Here is a 20,961-nt window from a genome sequence, read left to right as displayed (position 1 = left end):
ATAATGCCTCTTTCCAAAATCATACTGACACAAGTACTTGCTTGAGATTTCTCGCAATGCTCTATAGGAGGTGAATATTGCTTAACTTTAAAAAGTTGCTAGTGGGCACCACCTCGTGTTCGGCACATGTGGACACAAACGGTTAAAGGGCTCTGTTTGAGGTTATGACCCAGACAGGGATGTGCGTGATACAATACATATCTCATGTATCCTATTTCTACTAATATCCAGGTACCAGGGGCTCAATTCATTGTCAACAGGTGTTTACCATATCTGACCCTGTGGTGGTGCAATTGGTGTAACTTCATTCGGTTCCATATGGCTTGTTTCCAAGGGCGCCCTTCAAGGAGCCTGACAGTCCTTCAAATTTCAACTCTACAACAGAGAACCCTTTACGAGTTCTAAAGGGACGCTAAAGATGGGTTCAATCTGCAGACAGAATAGTCTGTCGATCTAATGCCTCACCCAGTATAGATCATCAGCTGCGGTCACATCGAGGTCCACAGTGAAGGACTCTGAATGGCCCTAAAGTATGGGATTAACGTACCCCATTGGAGACAAGGCTCATCTGAATACGAGATCAATTCTACTGTAATTTCCCCTGCGCCCTAGACTAGTCGAGAGTATCCGCCGTTATATTACAAACATGATCCCCTCCCGCGCATCTTTTAAAGTCTAACGCCCAGGTCCAAACCCTCCACTCTATTGATCTGCTCTTGGTTTCGAAGAACCCAAGCTATCGCGGCACTATGTTAATGCTACCACTATACGCCCTCTCCCTCCTCCAACTAGCGAGCGCATGGACATTCCGCTACACCAACAAAACGGACGACACACTTATCCTACGCGGCAGCGATGACAAGAACTGCACTGTCATAAGTCTTGCCGAAGGAAAGCTTTTCACATATGACCCAGAAGGCTCTGATCTCTGCGTTTCGATATACTACGACGATGAATGTGACTCCCGAGCCGGATACTCGTGTACTTCCTGGCGCAAAAATGCCAGTGCCTCCTTCTTCGGAGTCGATATCGGCCCTGAGAGGCTAGCTACTTCTACCAGCACCACTGCGCTACCAACTTTCTCCAGTGCAGTATCTACCTCTACATCGAAACCTGCAAGCGTTTCCGAGGCTGTGACAAACACACCAACGTCAACCCCGACCACAACGCCCACTGACGCTTCCAAGAGTGACTCATCGTCTAGTTTGTCTGGTGGAGCGATTGCAGGTATCGTGATTGGCGTTGTAGCAGGTCTTGCTGTCCTCGCTGGTCTGATTTTCTTTGTGTGGAGGAATCGCAAGAATAATGCGCCTCCTTCTGTCCAGCCCGGTGGCTATGGGCCGCATGAAGCTGAGGCTACTGTTTCTTCTTTCAGTGGTGCTACAGAGAAGATGGATGATACTTCGAAGGGAGGGTCGTTGCGTCCTCAGACTGGCTCGGAGGTCGTTGAGCTTGCTGGCGATGTGACTTATGAGCTGCCTAATAGTCCAATTAATGAGATGGATGGAAATTCAACAACTAAACCGTCATATCGTGTTTGAAATGGCACTAAATGAGACGGAGCTTGTTTGAGTGAACTTGGTCTTCAAGATGTGGTGCTTAGTCTTACTTCTATATTGATAGCGTGTGATGATTTGCCATTTCAGACGCTGGCTATAATTAAATTGTAATTAAATAATTTTGTTCTTCTTCTCTGGGATAGATAGAATGTTTGTTACAAAAACTCGGAAATGTATAAAAAGATATGTTAATTTACAGTAATGGCGCCTTCGACCCATCTAACAGATCACTGGCACGACTAAATACATTACCATTAAGAAATTAACATGTCGCTAGAATGCGATGCACAGAAACCTATATCCAAACAAACTCCCTTCATCCCCTGGTCATATTTACAAAGACTTCACAGGGCGAGCATCACTTGGCTCCTGGCCCTTCTCAAGAGCCACGCGCTCGCCGGAAGAGGCAAAAGATCCAGCCTCGCCCTCATCAACATGCTGCATCTCCTCATCAGGGCGCCAGAAATCCTTCTTTCCATGAGCAGCACGGTTGACCCAGGGAGGCAAGAAACCACCCTTGAGCTTCCAAGACCAAGGATCGGACTCGTCCTTGTTAGGGGGCACGATACGGCCACCGCTGACCTTCTCGAGAATCCAAGCAATACCGTTGAGGGTGATGTAGCTGGTGATACCAGCAATCAGACCATAGGCAATACTGTAGGTGAAAGGCATGATGGCGATGGTGAGGAATGCGGGGATAGCATCGCCGTAGTAGCGCCAGTTGATCTCAGCGGCTGCCTTGGCCATCAATGCACCAACGATCACCAGCGTGCAGCCTGTGGCCCATGGTGGGATGGAGGCAAAGATAGGTGCGAAGAAGACGGAGATGAAGAATGCAAGGCCGGTCGTGCAGGATGTCAGACCGGTCTTGCCACCTTCGGAAATACCTGCACCGGACTCGACGAATGCTGTAACTGGAGGGCTGCCGAGCAGGGATCCAATGGAGATGGAGATCGCGTCGACCATGTAAGCGATGGCACTGCCCTCGAAATCTTGAGTCTCCTCGTCGATGGTACCAGCGAACCGGGCCATTGAGTACATGGTACCAGTAGTATCCAAAATATCGACATACTGTAACGTGTAAGTGTTGTTCTCTTAGTGTCAAAATGTGTGTCACATACCAAGAATGTAATGAAAGCCAATCCAAACTGGCCACCCTGGCCGGAGATATCCCAATTCTGAGCAGCAAGAATATGCTTGATCGGATGGAATGTCACCACCTTCTTGAAGAAGTCAAACTTGCTCGTGCCCAATTCCGTGTAAGGGAAGTAGGTAACGGGAGTAGTGCGAGGCCACGAGATGATCGACACCAAAAGGATTCCAATGATAACAGCACCCTTGATGCGGTACATCATCAACAAAGCAGTCAGAATTCCACCACAGAAGATACCAATCCACATGGTGGGATTGCGCATCTTCTCGCTGCTCATACATAATCCAGTCTCGGGGTCGAAGTACTGAGACGCACAACCAGCCAACTCAATTGGCGTGGATGAAGCACCCTGGATCAATCCAATACCGGCATCATACGTCAAACCAATCAAGGCGAGATAGAGACCGATACCGACACCGGTGGCGAGCTTAATCGAAGATGGAAGCGCACGCGCCAGCCACTGTCGCATACCAATCAGGGTCAAGCCAAAGAACACCCATCCTTCAACGAAGACTGCAGTGAGAGCTGTGGAGTAGGAAACCAAGCCAGTACCGCGCACACCGACGACAGTGTAAGCGAAATAGGCGTTCAGACCCATGCCGGGAGCGAGGGCAATAGGCAAGTTTGCAAATAGACCCATACAGAATGTAGACAGCGCGGCGATAGCTGCGGTAGCGGTGACGAGATCCCGGTTGACTTCCTGTGTACACAGCGCGTATTCGGCATTGGTGGCACAGGCATCTGCCAGACCCTCTTCAGGGCAGACGCAGGTTCCACCGGTGGCAGAGGTAATGGTACTGTTGACGGAGATAATATATGCCATCGCGAAGAAGGTGGCGAGACCGGCGCGAATTTCAGTGAAGAAGTAGCTTCCCTTCCTTTCCCTGGGCTATCACGGTGTCAGCTCCCATCGCGTGCTTTGTCTCTGACTCTCTAATATCACACGACACGCAGGATATAGAGCTTAGAGTATAGATCGTAGAATTGTAGAAATCCTTACATGACCAGAGCCCTCGAGACGGAACCATTTTCCCACAGGACTGCGGGCAACCCGCAAGTTGGTATTGTGAATCCAATTCTTGAAGACCATCGTGGGAGGCGTGAGAGGCGAAGTATCACGACCTGAACTGGATATAGGACAGAACCCGTCGCTAAGACGCAGTATTTAAAGACGTTCCTGCAGAAGCAGAAGAAGGAGAGAATATTACATCGAAGCGAGAAAAGAAGAATAACCAACCAACCACACCATGCTGATAAGCCAGGCAAAAAAAAAAAATCTCATTTCGGTCTGGTCCCTACTATCTCCGCCTCCATGGGCCTTGGCGGCTTGGCGGAGTCGCTTTCGCCCGTGAGAAGCCGGACTGAAGCCCTAATTGGCTGCACACTTGCCGACTGTGCTCTTTCTATGGGTCGATCCTCGGCAACCCGATGGGCCCGGGGAGGGAAAAAAAAGTGACAGGCGAACAGTTCTATGACTCTTACATTAGCTCTAAGAATCCGAATAGCTTCAATCGATTTTCCGATTGTTTAGCTTCATAATCCCATACATGCCTGAAACGCCAAGACTTCAGCGCGGCGCTCAGCCCTCTTGGGCTTTTATCTTATCATCCCATATTAGTCGTGGAGATGATGTGCAGGGTCCATGTCGATAAGACGGAGGAAGCCGAATGCACACGAACCACTTCGCCTCCATCGCTTCCCCAGTCCTTGCCTCGTGGCTCTGAGACGCCCGGGCTCTGGGGCTCTGAAACTATGAGACTCTGGGGTATTACGGATCGGTCGGTTCCGATCGTGTGTTATCACAAAGCTTGAACTCTGCGATCTGAATATATCGGACTTGCTCGGGGGCGGCTGACTTGAAAGAGATCCGCCGCTCGTCCCAGGGTAGTTTGCTGATTGTGATGCTCTGTATCTTTCGGACATGGAGCTGATTTGAGGCTAGACCCGCCGAAGCTATCTATACCGGTAGGTGGTCATGTTCGTGTGACATCGCATCATAACAAGCATTTGGATGATTACACAGATGCCTATGAAGCAGTTAGCATAAAGTTCTGGAGAAATCTGCAAGCTATCGATTACCTGAGGTCTTCTTGAGCTTCTCTTCCCCCTTCGTGTCCTCTCCCACCTCTCATACATCGTTCTTATGAAGATAAGCGACCTTGGATTCTTACTATAGAACAATAATTGACGCGTCATGTACAACAAATTTGTGTCTCTCTTATTGATTTGATCCAGAAATTTTCCATTTTGATTTGGTGCATGAATATGATTAAACAATTATTGGTTCACAAGAAACTTGGGGTTGAGTGCCGTATGGATGATAGCCCCAATCAAATAAAACGCAAACAACATACTGTAAAAATTAATTTTATATTACTTCAGACAGCTTCAACTCCCTCTTTCTCGGCATGTGTCATAGGTTTGGGCGCAAAGGTCGGGGCGAATTTCGATCTCTTCCGCAGCGAAGGTCCCCACTTGATGAAAGCGAGAGGAATAGGAACCATGATAAGTGCAAGGCACCCAAGAAGAGTACCAGCCCACTGCACACCCAAGTTGTTGAACATCTGCTTAGAGAACAAGGGGGAAAGCAGCGCCGACGGCTGATCGAATGATGGTATTAGCTGCAAAGACGGATGCAGCACTAGAAAAACCGTTAGCATAAGAAACCTGAATCCCAAAGACAAGTCAACATACAAGTTCAAGTATGAATCAATCAGGTAATTGAAACACTGGAGGAAGATCACGTAGATGCCGAATCCAGTCACTATTCCGCTGGCAGTAGGAGCCATCCAATGGATTGACTTTGTCCAACCTGTCCAACCGAAAAAGAAAAGACCGATACAGAAGGCAATACCGCCAACTATGGATGGGGGTAGTCGCCACTCGGGGACGGGAACGTTGTTGTTAGCAGCCAATTTCTTGCTGTAGGCTCGCTGGTCCCAGAGGATGTAAGCGCCAGCTAGGAACTCGCCAATAATGAGTGCAATAAAAGGGAGACTGCCAACTCCAAGGCTCATCCCGTGGATGCCTTGGAACACGACCGGGTAGGCGCCGAGGAGTGCGTACATCAGACCATATACGAAACTCATCCAGAGGGAGATCTAGGGAAAGTCAGTGCTAGTTCAATGAATGAATGGAGTGCGGAACATACCAGGAAGACAATTGGCTCAGTGAAGAGCATACGGAATGGACGACTGAAGTTGTTTGTAATAAGCTCATGCCAGTCGAGCTCAATCTCCTCTTGTCTAGCGCGAATGCCCCAATTGTGAGTCTGTCGCCGAAGAGTGGCTGCTTTCTCAACCAGGACGGCAGGTGCGTAAGTCTCCGGCAAGAATAGCAGACAAAGTCCAGTGGCCAACCAGCCCATAATGGAAGCAATGTACATTGTCCATCGCCAACCAAGATAGCTGGAAGTAATGAAGCCACCGACAAAGGGCGAGGCGAATGGTCCGACAAACACAGCCATGGCAAACATGGCAATGGCCACACCTCTTGTCTGGTTATTATACATGTCGGCAAAGACGGCCGGCACGATAGCGATAGGACTGGCCGAACAGAAGCCAGCAAAGAACCGAGTCAGCATCAAGGTCTGGACATCTTTGCTTGTTGCGGTTGCAATGGTAAAGATAGAGTACATGAACATTCCAACGCAAATCGGCCACCTTCTGCCGATGAGCTCACTGGCTGGCGCCCAAAGTGTTGGCCCAGACGCGAAACCCAGGACGTATAGAGTGACACCGAGGATAGCTACCTCTGTGCTGATATGGAAATGGGGGCTGATCTCGCCGATGGCGGAGGAGTAGATTGCACTGGCGAATGAGGATACAAAGGTTGTGTAGGCGAGAGCCACGGAGATGCCAATTTTCTTTGACAATGGCCAATTCTGGGGGTGAAGGGGATCATTTGCGTCCGTAAATTCGACGATATATTGTTCGGGGTCGGGGAGGGTGGGTGGAAAGGGCTTTCCAGCGCCAAGAGGGAGCCATTGTTCTCGTGGTGTTATGCCGATGCCTGAGCCAACTGTCGAGCGATGTTGTAATCGGTATGTTTCGATGCGCTCTAATTCGACACTGTCTAGATTGGTTTGACGGCGTTCGAGGTTTGGTTGGAGAACTTGATGTTCGGAAAAGGGACGATCGGGACTGGTCCTTATAGTACTGAGATCATCGCTTCCACTAGGGCTAGTATCATTCGGACCGTGAGAAGATGCACGAATAGGTTCCATGTTGGTGGACTGGTGTTGATACTCTGGAGCTTCAATATTCGGAAGGCACAGTCCCTATATATTGTACATCAACCCGGTAGATGAGTCGGTTGCTAAGAACTGAAGTTTTGTGATTTACTCTGGTCGAGCGCGTCATCGATTGGTTATTGCCCCCGGTGTTCCGTGATATTGCCTGATTGGGAAATACGCTCCGCATGGCACCCTATAAACTTTTGAGAGTTGCATACTTCCGATGCAGACTCAGCTTCGTCGGCACTGAACGATGGCAGGTATTACTTGTTCACACTTATGCTAGTGTTGGTACGGTAAGTTGTAGTTTCCACTTCCTCCTTCTCTTTCCCAATGATGTCATGGATCGGACACCTGAATAAAATTATGAAGATCTTGCACAACTCAAACCAGCCAATCAGGTGACTATCAACAGTACAGTACATACAGTACTGTACTTCTCCGACTGAGACGAGTTCAACATTTACCCACACCCCCGTATATCACTATTGGCCAGCAACAAGCTCCTTTTGCGGCAATTGATTCATCTTGTGGATGAGTCACTGTCCATAGCGTACAGTACTGTATACACGTGGTCTCGTCCAGCGCAGTCCCCGCAATTCGCCCTAACATGGAGCATTGCCAAGATCCCCATAAACATGCTGCCAGCAGAGGCTCACTGATCTGACATCAAACCATTTTGTTATTAATCCGCTCAACGATTTAACAACCGCGAACCCTACTACGTCCTACCCTTTTCTCTACCAAAAAAACCCCACCAAGAGCTCCACCATGACAGAAACACACGGCTCCTGCGACCCCGCATTCAACCGAATTCGCGATCTCCTCCAAGAACGACTAGCCTCAGGCGATGAACTCGGTGCATCCCTGTGCGTAAATATCGACGGAAAGAACGTTCTCGACATTTGGGGTGGGTATGCAGACGCCGCCAAGACACGTCCCTGGGAAAAGGACACCCTGACGGTAGTCTGGTCGTGCAGCAAGATTGTCTCAGCACTCGCAGCCCTTACACTAGTAGACCGTGGCCAGCTAGATGTCGAAGAGCGCGTCTCAACATACTGGCCCGAGTTCGCCGTCAATGGCAAAGAAGACGTGAGAGTCTGGCAAATTCTCAGCCATTCCTCCGGTCTAGCCTCATGGGATAACCCAGTCCCCATCGAGTTCGTCTACGATCTCAAGACTTCGACCGAACAGCTTGCACAGCAAGCGCCTTGGTGGACCCCTGGTGAGCACCATGGGTACCATATGATGACGCATGGTCATCTGATCGGCGAGCTGGTACAACGTATTAGCGGCAAGGGACTGAAGCAGTTCATCGATGAGGAGATTGCTGGACCGCTAGGTGCGGATTTCAGACTCGGTGTTCCCGAGGAGGATTGGGGCCGGACTGCTGATATCACTCCGCCTGCGCCCCCGGCTGGTATTGAATTCGCGGACCGTGAAAGTATCGCTTTCAAGGGATTGACGCATGTTCCTCCTGTTGCGGAGGCTTCCATGACTCCTGCGTTCAGAAAGGCTGAGCTTGGTTCGGCGAATGGGTTTAGCAATGCGCGTGCTCTGGCGAAGATCGGTGACATGGTTTCTTTGAAGGGCACTGTGGATGGGAGACAGTACCTCCAGCCTAGAACTGTTGACCAGATGGTTCAGGCGCGCGTGAGCGGCGTTGATCTGGTCCTCGGTTTGAATCTTCGGTTTGCTCTCGGTGTTGCCTTGGCGCCGGTGGAGCCAATTGCTTTTGTCCCCGAGGGCACTGTCTGCTTTTGGAGCGGATGGGGTGGTTCGATGGTCATTATGGACTTGGAGCGCCGGATGACTCTTTCTTATGCCATGAACAAGATGTCAGAGGGTACGGTTGGTAATGATAACACCGAGGCCTACTTCAAGGCGATTTATGAGATTGTGGAATCTCAGTCTTCCAAGTGATATATTCAGGCTGCCAGAAACTAAGGATTACTCAACGAAAGTTGAATCTCGTCTTCGACTAACCAACAAAGCCCTTTTCAATAGTTATTGTATATACAAAGCCTCAATAACACATCCTCAATATGATATGCCCGGAATCGCAAACTGGCTTTGCCGAGTTTGATTTCCTTGCCAAGTATTAGGTGGACTTCTTAGTCTTAGAAACCTGCTGCCTGGGGCCCCCAGTCTCGGAGAAAACGAGCTCATCCCGTTCCCAGACGAGCTCCACTGCAGTACCCGCAGGACCAACCAGAGCAGTCAAAAGAGTGACCTTGAACAAGAAACTACCCCAAGAAACAGCACTAAGTTGCCTATGAGCAACAGTATACAGCTGAATCGCCCAAAGCAAAATACCAGCCGAGCCAATCAAATAATCCCAACGCAAGAAAGCGTGAACACCATCACCAACATTATCAACAGTCAAACCCGACCAAGGAAGAGGAATAGCAAAGACATTCGCAGGATGAAGCTTCTCCAGAACAGAATCCGCAAACAGACTGGGCACGACGACCGTAGCCAAAGACACAATCCAAGAAACGAGATGCGAGAGCGACGCATTGATAAACGCAAAAGCGTAAACCCAGCGCAGACCGGACATGGATGCACGCTGGTTCTCGACAAGGAAAGGCGACAAAACAAAGTATGCGACTGTCGTCAGAATCGAAACGTAGCCGGGCCAGGGGTGCCACATCGCAATAGCGATTTGCTTCACGTCCACTGTAATCACAGCCGGGGCGGGTAGAACCATGATATTAGTTGGGACCATGAATCCGACTACGAAGATCAATGGCAGCGCGGCGAGCACCGCGCGTGGCACGCGGATGTTGTCTGCATGGGGACGGCGCGCGGTGATCGAGCTGCCCAGCTGCAGAGCGCAGAGTAACGGGGTTGCAAATGCAAATGTCAGGACCTGGGCTGCGAGGCCAAAGACCATTGGACTGGTATGGCGCGGTCAGCTATCGGTTCGTTGGTTGGTTCTGGTGGACGACCTACTAAGCGGCAATGGTGCCGATGTTACCTTTCCGCCATGACTCGAGGACGATTAGAGTCCATGCTGCCCCGAAGGTACCCGAGAAGCCAATGCTATGAAGCAAAAGACCAGGGTTTGAGCCATCGAGCGAGGGATAGAAGAATGTAGTCAATAATGTTAGGAGCTTATCGACAGGCTCGAAGCCAATGTATACGGATCGCAGGGGCGCATTGATGCTAGGGAGCTTGCCGGACTCCACGGCTTTCTTTCCCAACTCATCGAGGCCATTGATATAGGAAAAGTAGAAGATCGCGTAGAACACAAACGCGCTGAGGGAGAAGAGTACGTATCTCATGATGAATGCTAGGATGGACAAGGTTGAAATCTGGAGCTCTGCGAGCCATATTATATGGGTCCCGTGACTACGTGTGAGACCGAGGCAAAACAAAGTGTGTTTGATCGTCGATGTCAAACACATGCAGTGAGTGTGGGGAAATACGGCGGGCTATTGTGCCCCCATGTCAATGTTCGACACTTGACTATTTTCAGGATATGCTTATTCATATGTAACTTGTACCTGTGTTGACTAATAACTAGGCAGTCTATAGTGTCTTTATGTAGTAGACATATACGTGGTACTGGTATATGAACTATCCTGAATTGTTAAAAATAGGGGATAAAGAAGCATAGAGATAGCTATTTGACATGGTGGCCGCAATACTCTACTGCAGTCAGCTCTGCCGAACATCTTGCATACTCGAATAGGTTTAGGGTCATGTTAAAAACGCCCAAATTGACCAAAACACACCCTCCCCATATGCTGTAAGTTAATAGTGGATGTGACTTATAACACTGGCGTTAGGATTAGCGCATTTCCAGTATTATATTTCACTTCTTTTTTTACCTCCTTTTTGTCCTAAAAAATGCATCAAATTCTTGGCATTTGATTAAATCAGATCAATCATCAATCCTCGCCTAGCAGCCCACAAAGAAATTAATTTTTGCCAGGAGTGTAGGGTCAATACGCACCCAGGGTACCTGCATTTCCTAGGGATTCCCTGGTTCAATCATGTACCTTGGGTGTTCAAGATAACATGCGATAGAACTGTATGTAAACTGGTATGCTTTTTTGGGTTCTACCTCCTAGAGCCTAGGGACAAGAGATACCTCAATTTGCTATGCTGTCACATGTTAGTTAAAATGTGAACCGAATGCCCACCAAGTCCAAAATGTGTAAGCAAGAATTGATGATTCATCCGATTCATTGTTTAGGTGAAATATAAGGTAAAGTAAAATACTTAAAATGCGCTAATCCCAATGTTAATGTTAAATACCCAATTGTTGTATGGGGAGGCGTGTGTTTCGATCCATTTGTGGTGTGTTCTGAACATGACCCAAGGTTTAGAGGGTCCACCACTTTGCTCTTGGCACCTTCCACCATGGCCTGCTCACTGCCTCTCGAGGCTCTGCTGCACATCTTCTCTTTTCTAGAAGATGACTTAGTGGCTTGTGCTTGTGTTTGCCAACAGTGGCAAGTGGCAGTGGAAAGAACCACATTCTCTACTCTGCTCGCTAATTCTTCGAATCTTGAAGAGCTCCGTCACATTGTCGGGCGCACCAGCACCCCATGGCGACCCTCTTTCATCAAGAACCTGGATTTCAAGTGCATCATACCAGATTATGGTGTCGAAGCTCGAGGTCGCCTGGAGGATGATCATGATCGTTGTTCAAATAACAAAGCCTTCACACAAGCAATCACATCACTTTTCGAGATTCTAGGCTCATGGTCCAGTGATGACCACTGCGCAATCGAGCTTGTAATCTACGCCCGCTCCCCAGGGGATCTTGAATCCGAGCCTGAATGGACGAAACGGAAGATTCGAATACAGCAGAACAACGCTTTTCCAGAAGAGGACCTGTTGTGGGAGCGTTATGAAACCTCGTATCTGCAGCTAACGGAAGATACACATCTGCCAATTGTCAATTGTATCGAGAAGCTTCAAGTTCGTGGCCTCGTAGCCTATCGGGGACTGTCGCCCCGAGCTTTGTCCGACATCGTGTGCTGTCTCCCACGACTGCGAGCATTGTCCGTGGATCTTAACGACAACTATCGAAGAAATCCCACGATGCAAAACCATCTTCGCAGCGGTACGTTGAGCCTTTTGATCATCATGAGAGAAATCTTCTAATAGCGTTCGGGTAGAGTTCTCACAAGGAATCACCAATTGGCCTCCCTCTCTGACAGATCTACTGTTAAGGTATGAGGGATACCCTCCTTGGGACCAAAGCTTCCCCGCGGTCAAAAGATCCGAGCCAAGCGCAGATCCATTGAGCCTTGCGCTTCATCGCCTCACACAACAGCTCGAGACCGTCGACTTAGCGCCAATAATGATCGGCCCTGAGCTCTTTTGGCCGGCAGCCACAAAAAGCATCCCCTACTGGCCAAATCTTATCAATATCAGAGTGCGATTTTCGGCTGCAACCCCGTCCGGTAAATGGCTCTTTGAGAGAGATCCAAGATGGAGGGATGTGTCCCCTAGTCGCTACCCTGCTCCCGCATGGTTCGAAGGGGAACCCCCAAGCGAGAAGAGGATCAATCCATTTCGCACGATGCCTAATAAGGAGCTCAACGAGCTGTACATTGCCGCTGGACGTGCCGCTCAGCAAATGCCCAAGTTACAGAACATGACGCTCTGGGCTGAGATAATGAATTTCGGAGACGGACTCGAAGAGGTAATTGAACAAGCCTCCGATCACTGGTTTCAGTACACCTCAAGTTCGGCTAAAGCTACTTGGATTTGCACCTCGGAATTTCATGTTGCGCCTGAGGTACGACAGGTGTGGGATGCTGTGGCTAAAAGTCATCGTCGTAGCCACCTAACGATTGAGGTTTGTATCTACCCTTTCAGCATAATATCATTCGGGGGTTTGACTAACTATGGATGAATAAAAAGAATCTAGGATTCAAGGTTGGGGCTGACGAATTCGGTGGCCACAAGATGTTTTGCAATGATGATGGTGGTTTTGATGAGAAGCTGAAGAAAGAGTACGAGTGTTTCTCGTGGGATACTTAGGTCTTCGAACGGGGAAAGGCATCTGGTAGATACCTCTTGTACTCTTTAAGTGAAAGACCTTCCTGAATACTAAACGCTTCTAACTCATCAATACTGATCAACTCCTCTTCTCAATTTTTTCAAAATTGTATGTGTCGGTTATACAGCCAGGAGAACTACCTGAAAGCTTTCGCCCAAAAGTACCAGATACGCTGGAACACCACGGGACCATCACTCATTGCGGGTCTTGTCCCAGGCGCCGCGATAAACTTGTGCTATATCCTAGCAGTTTATGCCACACAGTATAGGAATATTTCGACGAGCCTCTCCAATTTCCTAGTGGCCTTGAGGCATGGGAAACAAACGGGTCGGTTTGGAGCGCATAGGCGAAAGGCCATCTCGTGGAGTGAGCAGTCCTTAAAAGAGACTAAGAACGAGACCTTCAATTCAACAGATGAATGCCTTCTCACTGGAGCACGCTCTGGTCCAGGTTGACTGGGCACTTTCAGATTTCGTGGACAGTCCTAACACTAGAGATGAAGCCTCCTACTCAACATTCACGCTTCCCTATGATCCGCCCCATATTTATGGCCCTCCCGCGCGGCTCGATTCCAATTCGCTTTGGCGAATTAGGCGAAGACGCTAGAGGATTCGGAAAGCGTGGGCGGGGATTGTTGAGAAGTATGGAAAGCGAGATAAGGGGTTTGTGGCTATTGATCGCGTCTTTGGTTTCGTCGACCTTCTCTGGGCGTTGAGGTGGTTAATTCCTCTGTGGTAAGTATCATCCATTTGGTATCCAATCCAATCTCTCAAAAACCAGAGAGCTAATGACCATGGTAATATGGCATGCCGAAGGCCAAGTAATTGAGTGTTTTGGGTTTATTGATTCCACTGGATCACTCTTGGGCATTGTGGAGGGGTACATGGAACTAGGCATGATCCTAGCTCTTTGAAATTGGGCACTTGCAAATCCCAGCACTTAGCATATGCAAAGGCAGGTAGTCATAGCACAGAGACTGAGAGAGATGTCAACCCGGCCATACAGGAAGCGGCACGTCACCTGATAGGCCTGACCGCCCAACTCGGCTTGACAAATAAATCGTTTCCCCACCATAACCAGGCCACCCCCATCTCACTTTGTTAAAGCGCTCCATCTTCTTCTTTAACCATTCCTCGATTGAATGGTGGTAGTCTGTAACAACTCTGCTAGGCTTGTGGGACAAGCACATGCTATCCCGGAATATCTGACAAGATGCTGAGGGATTCGGATATAGATTCGTTGAACCACCATTTATCATCTTTATCAACAGAGCAGCAAAAACAACATGACAATCTCCAGAGTCTGCTGGGGCAATTCCAGAGTTTGTTAGATGACTATAGCGCACTGAAAAGTGACTATGAGGAGGTGAAAGAAGGCCGTGAGAAATACAAAAGACAAGCCCGAGGCCAGGTACGAATTGGTAAACACCCAGCAAGCTCAAGTCAGAGATTAACAATTCTAATAGGAGCGCAATCCTTTTGTGCTTGTCCTCGTAGACGGTGATGGGTATCTCGTGAGTCTGCCTCGGGCAAGTCGGCGTCGCGTATTGACTAACAGACCACCTTCTAGTTCAAGGAGCACTTCTTGAAAAATGGCAGTGAAGGAGGCATCAACGCAGCTCGTGAGCTAAGCGATTCCATTAGGGAATTGATGCATTCCACAATGGGCATGCAAGCAGAGCAATGTCAGATCATGGTTCGTGTCTATGCAAACGTCCTCGGGTTATCGAAAGCTCTAGCCCGAGCTGGACATGTTGGCCACGAGGCTCGGTCCTTGTCACCCTTTACTTCTTCTTTTACACGTGCGCAGGCGCTATTTGATTTTGTCGATGCTGCAGAGAAGAAGGAGGGCAGTGATTACAAAATCAGAGGTATTGAGCTGTTTGAACCCTGCGCTTTTGTTGTTCTTTCACTAATTTTGTCCCCCAAATCAAGAAATGTTCCGTCTATTTGCAGAGCTAAATCAATGCCGCCACATCTATTTTGCTGGCTGTCACGACACTGGATACGGCTCCCTACTGACTCCCTATAGAGGCAGAAGTGACCGTATCACCCTCATCAAAGCTGCCGGGTTTCACCGGGAATTCGAAGCCCTGGACCTGCCTATCAAGGAACTTCCTACCGTATTCATGAACACCCCTCTACCTAACAGCAAGCCACCCACCGGCCCAGCCTCTAGCAAGGTTATCAACGGAAACCACGTCAATAGTATGAATGGCCCGAATGGCTTGAACGGCACACACAGCACAAATGGCACAAATGGCACATATGGAATTAAGACGGTCTGCAAGCACTTCCAAAAGGTGTGTATCATTGGAAAGCTCATCTCAAGGAACCAGACCACTAATAGGGAATTAGGGTATCTGCAAGTTCGGCAATAGTTGTAACAAGCAACACATCATGCCAAATCAGTCATTGAATCACACTCCCAACCCACCCTCATCTAAATACTCAGGTGATTCACCTAAACACGATTCACCGAAGCATTTGTGGGCCTCCCCCACAGTTGGCCGCACGGAAGAATTCTTTAGAACAGCACTTCCTCTGCCAAGCATCAAAACCGAGGAATTTATTCCCGTTACTAAGGATGGGCACCGTATCGACCCATATATCCCTCCCCCACCAGGAGAGGCTTTTGATGAATATCACTCTCGAGCAAAGGAAGCCAAGGTCTGCAACAGCTACCACCTGTCGGGAGAATGTGGTGATATGAGCTGCCCGTATGATCACAGCGATGTGTCTAACACGATCATTGAGGTACTGCGATTTATGCTCCTCCAGCACCCCTGCTCTAGAGCTGGCGCGTGCCGATCCATCAAATGTTATATGGGACATTTATGCCAGAAGCCCGGCTGCAAGGCCGTCAAGAGCTGGCAATGCCGCTTCAACCAGGCCGCACACACTCTTGATCTTAAAGTCGCTCGATGGGATGTGCCATCTGACCAGAGTGAAATTGATCAATGGTCCATCAGCGATGAGTCTCCCCGGGCGCCTTCTCCGAGATCTTTCTTCGCTGCTTAGAGTTGCGATGAAACCTTTTACCGAAGACGCAACTTTCTTTTTCTTATGCTCGCCTACTGACAACTAACCCCACATAGCCGGGGTGTCTCTGTATGTGAGAAACGTCGGATTAATACGACAGCGTGTGGATTTTTGGTGCTAAACAAAAGACGCATCTAAGAAGGTTATTGCAATGGGATAGAAACGGGTTGGAAACACAAATCTTCCAGGTTTGAAGACTATTTAGGATCTTCCGGGTCAGCAATATTGTTTCTGACCTATTTTTATTACCTTCGCCGTAGGTGCGGGTAATCTCAATGGTAAACGACAGAAAATCGTTCTAACACTGTCCTTTCAATTATTATTGTGCAGCTTCTCAATCAAAATGACTTGACTAAAATTCTCACTGCTTAGTAGCATGCAGCTAAGACTAATAGTAGCAGAGGCGTTCTGACGTGGTGTATATGTACGAATCAGAGATCTCCAATAGCTACCGGTAATATGTTACCAAGCTCCCTACTTCCTATCTATAAACGCTAGCTTATTAAATAACGATCGGTACGAAGAGGACTTACGGTACTCCTTATAGGATAACTTCCTATAGGACTCGGAGTCAGGAACCTTCTAAATCGGGTGAGTCTAAACATTTGAATAACGATTAACTTATTTACAGTATCCTGTAAAATAGGCGAAATTGAGGGCGCTAAGACGAATCCTGGACGCTGGCGGACCGGAGCCGAGCCGGTGGGGCAGCTCTTCCCTGATATACTAGACAAGAAAAGAGAGTAGCACCTAAGAGGTTATTAACATAATTGGTGATAGTCGTTTGAAAAATCATCAGGGTCTAAACAGAAGAACAATTCGATGTGAGGCATTTAGAATAAATTTCCTTCATACATCCTGGAGTAGCAAAAGAGCATTATTGCGCCCCACACATTTATCGATCGCCGTTCGAGCGCGTTCATGATCACCATGAAACTCCTCTCGTAAGCGCCGTGCATCGAGCTCAGACATAGGCCAGCAGTCCGTTTGATCCATGACGGAAAGTACCAGCTCTCGTGGCAAGCGCTTATCCAGATCCGATGCTTGCTCCGCCGCCGCGGCCCACCACTGATGCTGCTGGGGCGGAACATTCCGTGTGGAGCAAACCCGATAGTGAGGGTCCACCAGGCGAAGTTTGACAAGGGTCATATGGCCGGGCTGACTGGCATCCCTTAGTTGAAATGACTCTAGCTTCGACCGATAAGTATTAGGCCAGCTCAGAAGATGGCCCTCTGTAGTCCCGACAGATCCGAAAGTATGTAGTGCGCGAGGGGGCTCTTCGTAATTTGGCCAGGCTCCAACATCTAGAACAAGCGATAGCGCCTCCGGGACCTCGCATTGAAGCTCATCCGTATCGACTTGATCCTCGTGCTGGAACACCACGCGGGCCTGCGTTACATTCTTGCATTGCACCGCATATAAACTGGTGGCAACAATGTGGTCGTTGCGGAGGCCCTCGATGTGGAAGTGGCTTTCTCCAGAATACACAGGATTCTCGGGCGTGAGTTCAATGCGAGTAATTTCCACCACGACTTGGAGACCTTCGTGCCGAAATCGCTGCTCGAGTCTCACTGGAACATGGTGATGGTCTTGTGGATCCGGGTACTTTCCAACGCGCTGCGGATGGATCGCGCGTCCTGTACATTGACCTTGTCTCCATTGTTCGTAGGTGCATGAGACACCGGGCTCGGGATGGTCGAACCAAGCTTTTCGTCTTCTTTTCGAATTGAGAGCAATGCGCACGTGTTTTGGAATGTCCCACATCGCTTTGGTCATGTCTTCCCATCGAGCTCCGTAGCTCATGCAGGCCTGCTTCCATCTTGGTGGCTCGGGCCCTGCGAGGTATTCACGGGCAATATCGCAACGCTCCTGCCACTCTTCATAAGAAGCACACTGCACAGTCCAGGTGAGCCACCTGAATACCAAATTGAATACTTCGTGATCTTCGTCTCGGTTGTGGACCTCGCAGCCATATGTCAAGATACGTGGCGGACGGCGTCCACGGGTGTTACCGTAGAACAGAATGTCGTTCCAAGAAGGGACAGCACTTCCGATGAGGCGCTCAAGCTGTCTATACAGACCCTTATGGCGCTGCGGATGGAGATTGTTCACATAGGATGTAATCCGAACACTGGTGTCATTTAGCGGCTCGGGCTCGAACTGCACTTCGCAGGGAAGCCATTGAAACCGATTGGACCAGCAACTTTCGTAGTCGCCCCGTTTCATGTAGCGGGACTCCTCCAGCCCCGGTTCTATTCTGCTCAAGGGACGGCGGATCGGCAGATCCTTGGCAACCTGACCAGGTAACTTCCATAAGTTTTCTAAGGAAACCTCTCCACCCTGGACTAGTACATGTGAACGGTCGTACACTAGCGGAAATAGAGATGGATCGACAAGATGAGAACCATGATCTTGTTGCGACCCTAGCTGGGCAATCTCTGTCTGCAATTCTCCTGCCAATTTTGACAAATCGGCCTGACACAAAGCAGAGGAGCTGTCGAAAACCAAGAGATGGCCCGTTGTCTGCCACATCTCCGCTTTGTCGCGTAGTTCCGCGAGGCACCAATCCCATGTGACGGGACTGATAAGAAACCCTTCAGTTCCTTCCTTGGCGTCTTGGTACCACTGCGCTAATAGAGTCTCATCTGGATCCACTCAGGCTGCTCCGTGACATGTAACATGAGCCGGAGCATGGCCATCTCCCGCTTGGTCAGCCGATGCAAGTGGCGAAAGCCAATCAACCCATGGGCAAAGCGGGCCTCGAGGGGCAGTTGGAAATCCAGGGGGATGGAGTTGAATCCTGGAACCTGAAGCGGACCATGGCCGTCGTTGTTGAGCGGCGCCATTTGAAAAAGACAAATGTCCAAATAGTTCTCCACAGGTTCTGCAAAGAGCTAAGTGGGGAGATTTGATCTGCTCAATTTGAACGAGGTAGAGAGGAGAAGATGGATGAAATGGAAAATGAAATCAGCTTGACTTCCCCTGCGGGTTCCATAAGCGAGCCGCCATCCCGAGTCCTGACAAGTCTCGATAGTCCCTGCGATGCGACATTCTAATTTCGTATCTTAAGAGAGGCGAATTTTAAAAATTCAGGCAGGCTCTTTACAATTGTCGGTTCAGGGAATTTGAAATGTTCAAGGGGGTTTACCCTAGGGTAGTGCCCATTGTTTCCAAATCAATAACCCAACCAACTCTACGGAATACTTTACTATGATTGAGGGTCAATTTAAATTATATTTCCATACTGAAGTTGTCATTGGCTACTATGTATCCCAGACAGCCACAGGATGTAGTGAGCTGGCCTCAGTCTATTTCCTAAATACAGTACACAGGCTGCAAGCCTCGACAACGACACCGGCCACTTCATTTACATTCCTAAATTTTGAGACACCGGCAATTATATGGCCTTGCAGGCAGCCAGATTACCCAGCGAGTCAGACTGAGTGTGAACACTCTGCAAGATGCGGAGATGATTGCGCGTGCTATAGTGAGGAAGTCATGGTAGTAAGAGGGTTAGATTAGATTAGATCAGAGTTGCCACTCTAGCATATTGTCCCTACATGAAACCCACACAATGAAACCGCAGGCTCCTTCTATTTGATCTCTTCGCTCGGAAAAAGAAACCATGGACTGAAGCTTAAACTGCTATGTCGCAAGCCTATCTGTGATACCGTCATTATAACCATAGATTAGGCGTGAGCACCTACCTAGCTATGACCTATATATACGTAATGTTTACCAAGAGCCATAACCTGCAACAATTCTCACTTCTCCCCATTCAGCCGCTTGCAAAATCACAAAATGGCAAAGCCAGTCGATGGAATTCAGCCTACAGTTCACCCAGTCTTCGAGCCTACCACATGTTCATGGCAATATATAGTAGCCTGTCCAGAAACAAAAGAAGCAGCGATAATCGACCCAGTTCTGAACTTCGAGCCAACTCTGTTCACCATCACGTCCCAGGCCGCAGATGCTCTTATTGACTGCATCTTGAAAAACGGCTACACAGTCATAATGCTACTAGAGACACATGCCCACGGCGACCATCTCTCGGCATCCTACTACATCCAACAAACCCTCTGGGCGCACGGCCAACCCCACGCCCAGATCTGCATCCAAGAAAACATAACAGTAGTCCAAGCCTATTACGCCCACAAATACCGAATCCCCAAAGACGAAATCGACACGGCCTTCGACCACCTCTTCAAACCGGACGAGATATTCCACCTTGGAAATATGACCGGCATCGCTCTCCACCTGCCAGGCCACACGCCCGACCACGGAGGTTACAAGCTAGGAGATAATGTCTTTTCGGGAGACTGCATGTTCAATGCGGGCATCGGCAATGGGCGATGCGATTTCCCTGGTGGCAATCCCCAATCCCAATTTCATTCTATGCAGCGTCTTCTCTCGTTTCCGCCAGAGACCAAATTATATACTGGCCATGATTTTCCGCCTAAGCCGAGTAGCGAGCATCCGGCTCGTAATCCTTTGCCGTTTAGTACAATTGCTGAGCAGAAGGAGAAGAATCGGTATCTTGAGGATGACTCGTCAGAGGATGCTTTTATCAAGTGGAGGAAGAATCGGGATGAGACGCTTGGTGAGCCTAGGCTTATGCATCAAGCGTTGCAGATCAATATTCGTGGTGAAAGATGCCGAGTAGATCCTGTGATGGCAAGGCTTTTATGTTGTATACTTGTGATGTTCCGAGGGTTCTTTTGACCGGTTAGTTATGATCTTTTGGTTTCTTGTGTGAGTTCTCGTGTATGATATTACGGGATTGGTAGTACTTCAATCTAGAACCCGGAGTGTATCCCGAGGACGATAGTCGTTATGAAATTCCAGATATTCTATCAGTATACGTTTGATTTTGTTATTTTTGTGCATACACACTTTGGTCAACGCATCAAATACGGCTTTTGCATCAATTTCCTTTTTTCCCCCCTTGT

General features: G+C 48.8%; 9 protein-coding genes across 9 annotated transcripts; 5 read left to right on the top strand and 4 right to left on the bottom strand.

The window, feature by feature from the left end:
- Positions 1-749: 749 nt before the first annotated feature.
- N7511_006407 (EGFR-like transmembrane domain-containing protein) lies at positions 750-1,541 on the top strand (the record flags this gene model as incomplete). Its single annotated transcript, XM_057128784.1, has 1 exon — positions 750-1,541. The coding sequence occupies one exon, from the start codon at positions 750-752 to the stop codon at positions 1,539-1,541; it is 792 nt and encodes a 263-aa protein (XP_056983340.1).
- Positions 1,542-1,892: 351 nt separating this feature from the next.
- On the bottom strand, positions 1,893-3,802 carry N7511_006406 (NCS2 family permease; the record flags this gene model as incomplete). The annotated part of the gene is made up of 3 exons (XM_057128783.1): positions 1,893-2,630; positions 2,681-3,601; positions 3,713-3,802. The coding sequence occupies 3 exons, from the start codon at positions 3,800-3,802 to the stop codon at positions 1,893-1,895; spliced, it is 1,749 nt and encodes a 582-aa protein (XP_056983339.1).
- Positions 3,803-5,090: 1,288 nt separating this feature from the next.
- N7511_006405 (MFS transporter) lies at positions 5,091-6,937 on the bottom strand (the record flags this gene model as incomplete). Its single annotated transcript, XM_057128782.1, has 3 exons — positions 5,091-5,312; positions 5,457-5,813; positions 5,864-6,937. 3 exons carry the CDS (start codon positions 6,935-6,937, stop codon positions 5,091-5,093), a joined length of 1,653 nt encoding a protein of 550 aa, XP_056983338.1.
- A 780-nt stretch (positions 6,938-7,717) lies between these two features.
- On the top strand, positions 7,718-8,869 carry N7511_006404 (serine hydrolase domain-containing protein; the record flags this gene model as incomplete). The annotated part of the gene is made up of 1 exon (XM_057128781.1): positions 7,718-8,869. The coding sequence occupies one exon, from the start codon at positions 7,718-7,720 to the stop codon at positions 8,867-8,869; it is 1,152 nt and encodes a 383-aa protein (XP_056983337.1).
- A 178-nt stretch (positions 8,870-9,047) lies between these two features.
- Positions 9,048-10,233, bottom strand: N7511_006403 (uncharacterized protein; the record flags this gene model as incomplete). The annotated part of the gene is made up of 2 exons (XM_057128780.1): positions 9,048-9,846; positions 9,902-10,233. The coding sequence occupies 2 exons, from the start codon at positions 10,231-10,233 to the stop codon at positions 9,048-9,050; spliced, it is 1,131 nt and encodes a 376-aa protein (XP_056983336.1).
- A 1,084-nt stretch (positions 10,234-11,317) lies between these two features.
- On the top strand, positions 11,318-12,952 carry N7511_006402 (uncharacterized protein; the record flags this gene model as incomplete). Its single annotated transcript, XM_057128779.1, has 3 exons — positions 11,318-12,026; positions 12,082-12,767; positions 12,833-12,952. The coding sequence occupies 3 exons, from the start codon at positions 11,318-11,320 to the stop codon at positions 12,950-12,952; spliced, it is 1,515 nt and encodes a 504-aa protein (XP_056983335.1).
- A 1,231-nt stretch (positions 12,953-14,183) lies between these two features.
- On the top strand, positions 14,184-15,991 carry N7511_006401 (zinc finger CCCH domain-containing protein; the record flags this gene model as incomplete). Its single annotated transcript, XM_057128778.1, has 5 exons — positions 14,184-14,381; positions 14,437-14,484; positions 14,541-14,841; positions 14,906-15,273; positions 15,329-15,991. 5 exons carry the CDS (start codon positions 14,184-14,186, stop codon positions 15,989-15,991), a joined length of 1,578 nt encoding a protein of 525 aa, XP_056983334.1.
- Positions 15,992-16,861: 870 nt separating this feature from the next.
- Positions 16,862-18,858, bottom strand: N7511_006400 (DUF4246 domain-containing protein; the record flags this gene model as incomplete). Its single annotated transcript, XM_057128777.1, has 2 exons — positions 16,862-18,637; positions 18,685-18,858. The coding sequence occupies 2 exons, from the start codon at positions 18,856-18,858 to the stop codon at positions 16,862-16,864; spliced, it is 1,950 nt and encodes a 649-aa protein (XP_056983333.1).
- A 955-nt stretch (positions 18,859-19,813) lies between these two features.
- N7511_006399 (MBL fold metallo-hydrolase) lies at positions 19,814-20,734 on the top strand (the record flags this gene model as incomplete). Its single annotated transcript, XM_057128776.1, has 1 exon — positions 19,814-20,734. One exon carries the CDS (start codon positions 19,814-19,816, stop codon positions 20,732-20,734), a length of 921 nt encoding a protein of 306 aa, XP_056983332.1.
- Positions 20,735-20,961: the final 227 nt, after the last annotated feature.

The sequence above is a fragment of the Penicillium nucicola genome, assembly GCF_028828085.1.
Source record: "Penicillium nucicola strain IBT 29836 chromosome Unknown utg000006l, whole genome shotgun sequence".
Lineage (NCBI taxonomy): Eukaryota > Fungi > Ascomycota > Eurotiomycetes > Eurotiales > Aspergillaceae > Penicillium > Penicillium nucicola.
This window is presented reverse-complemented; position numbering and strand designations above follow the sequence as displayed.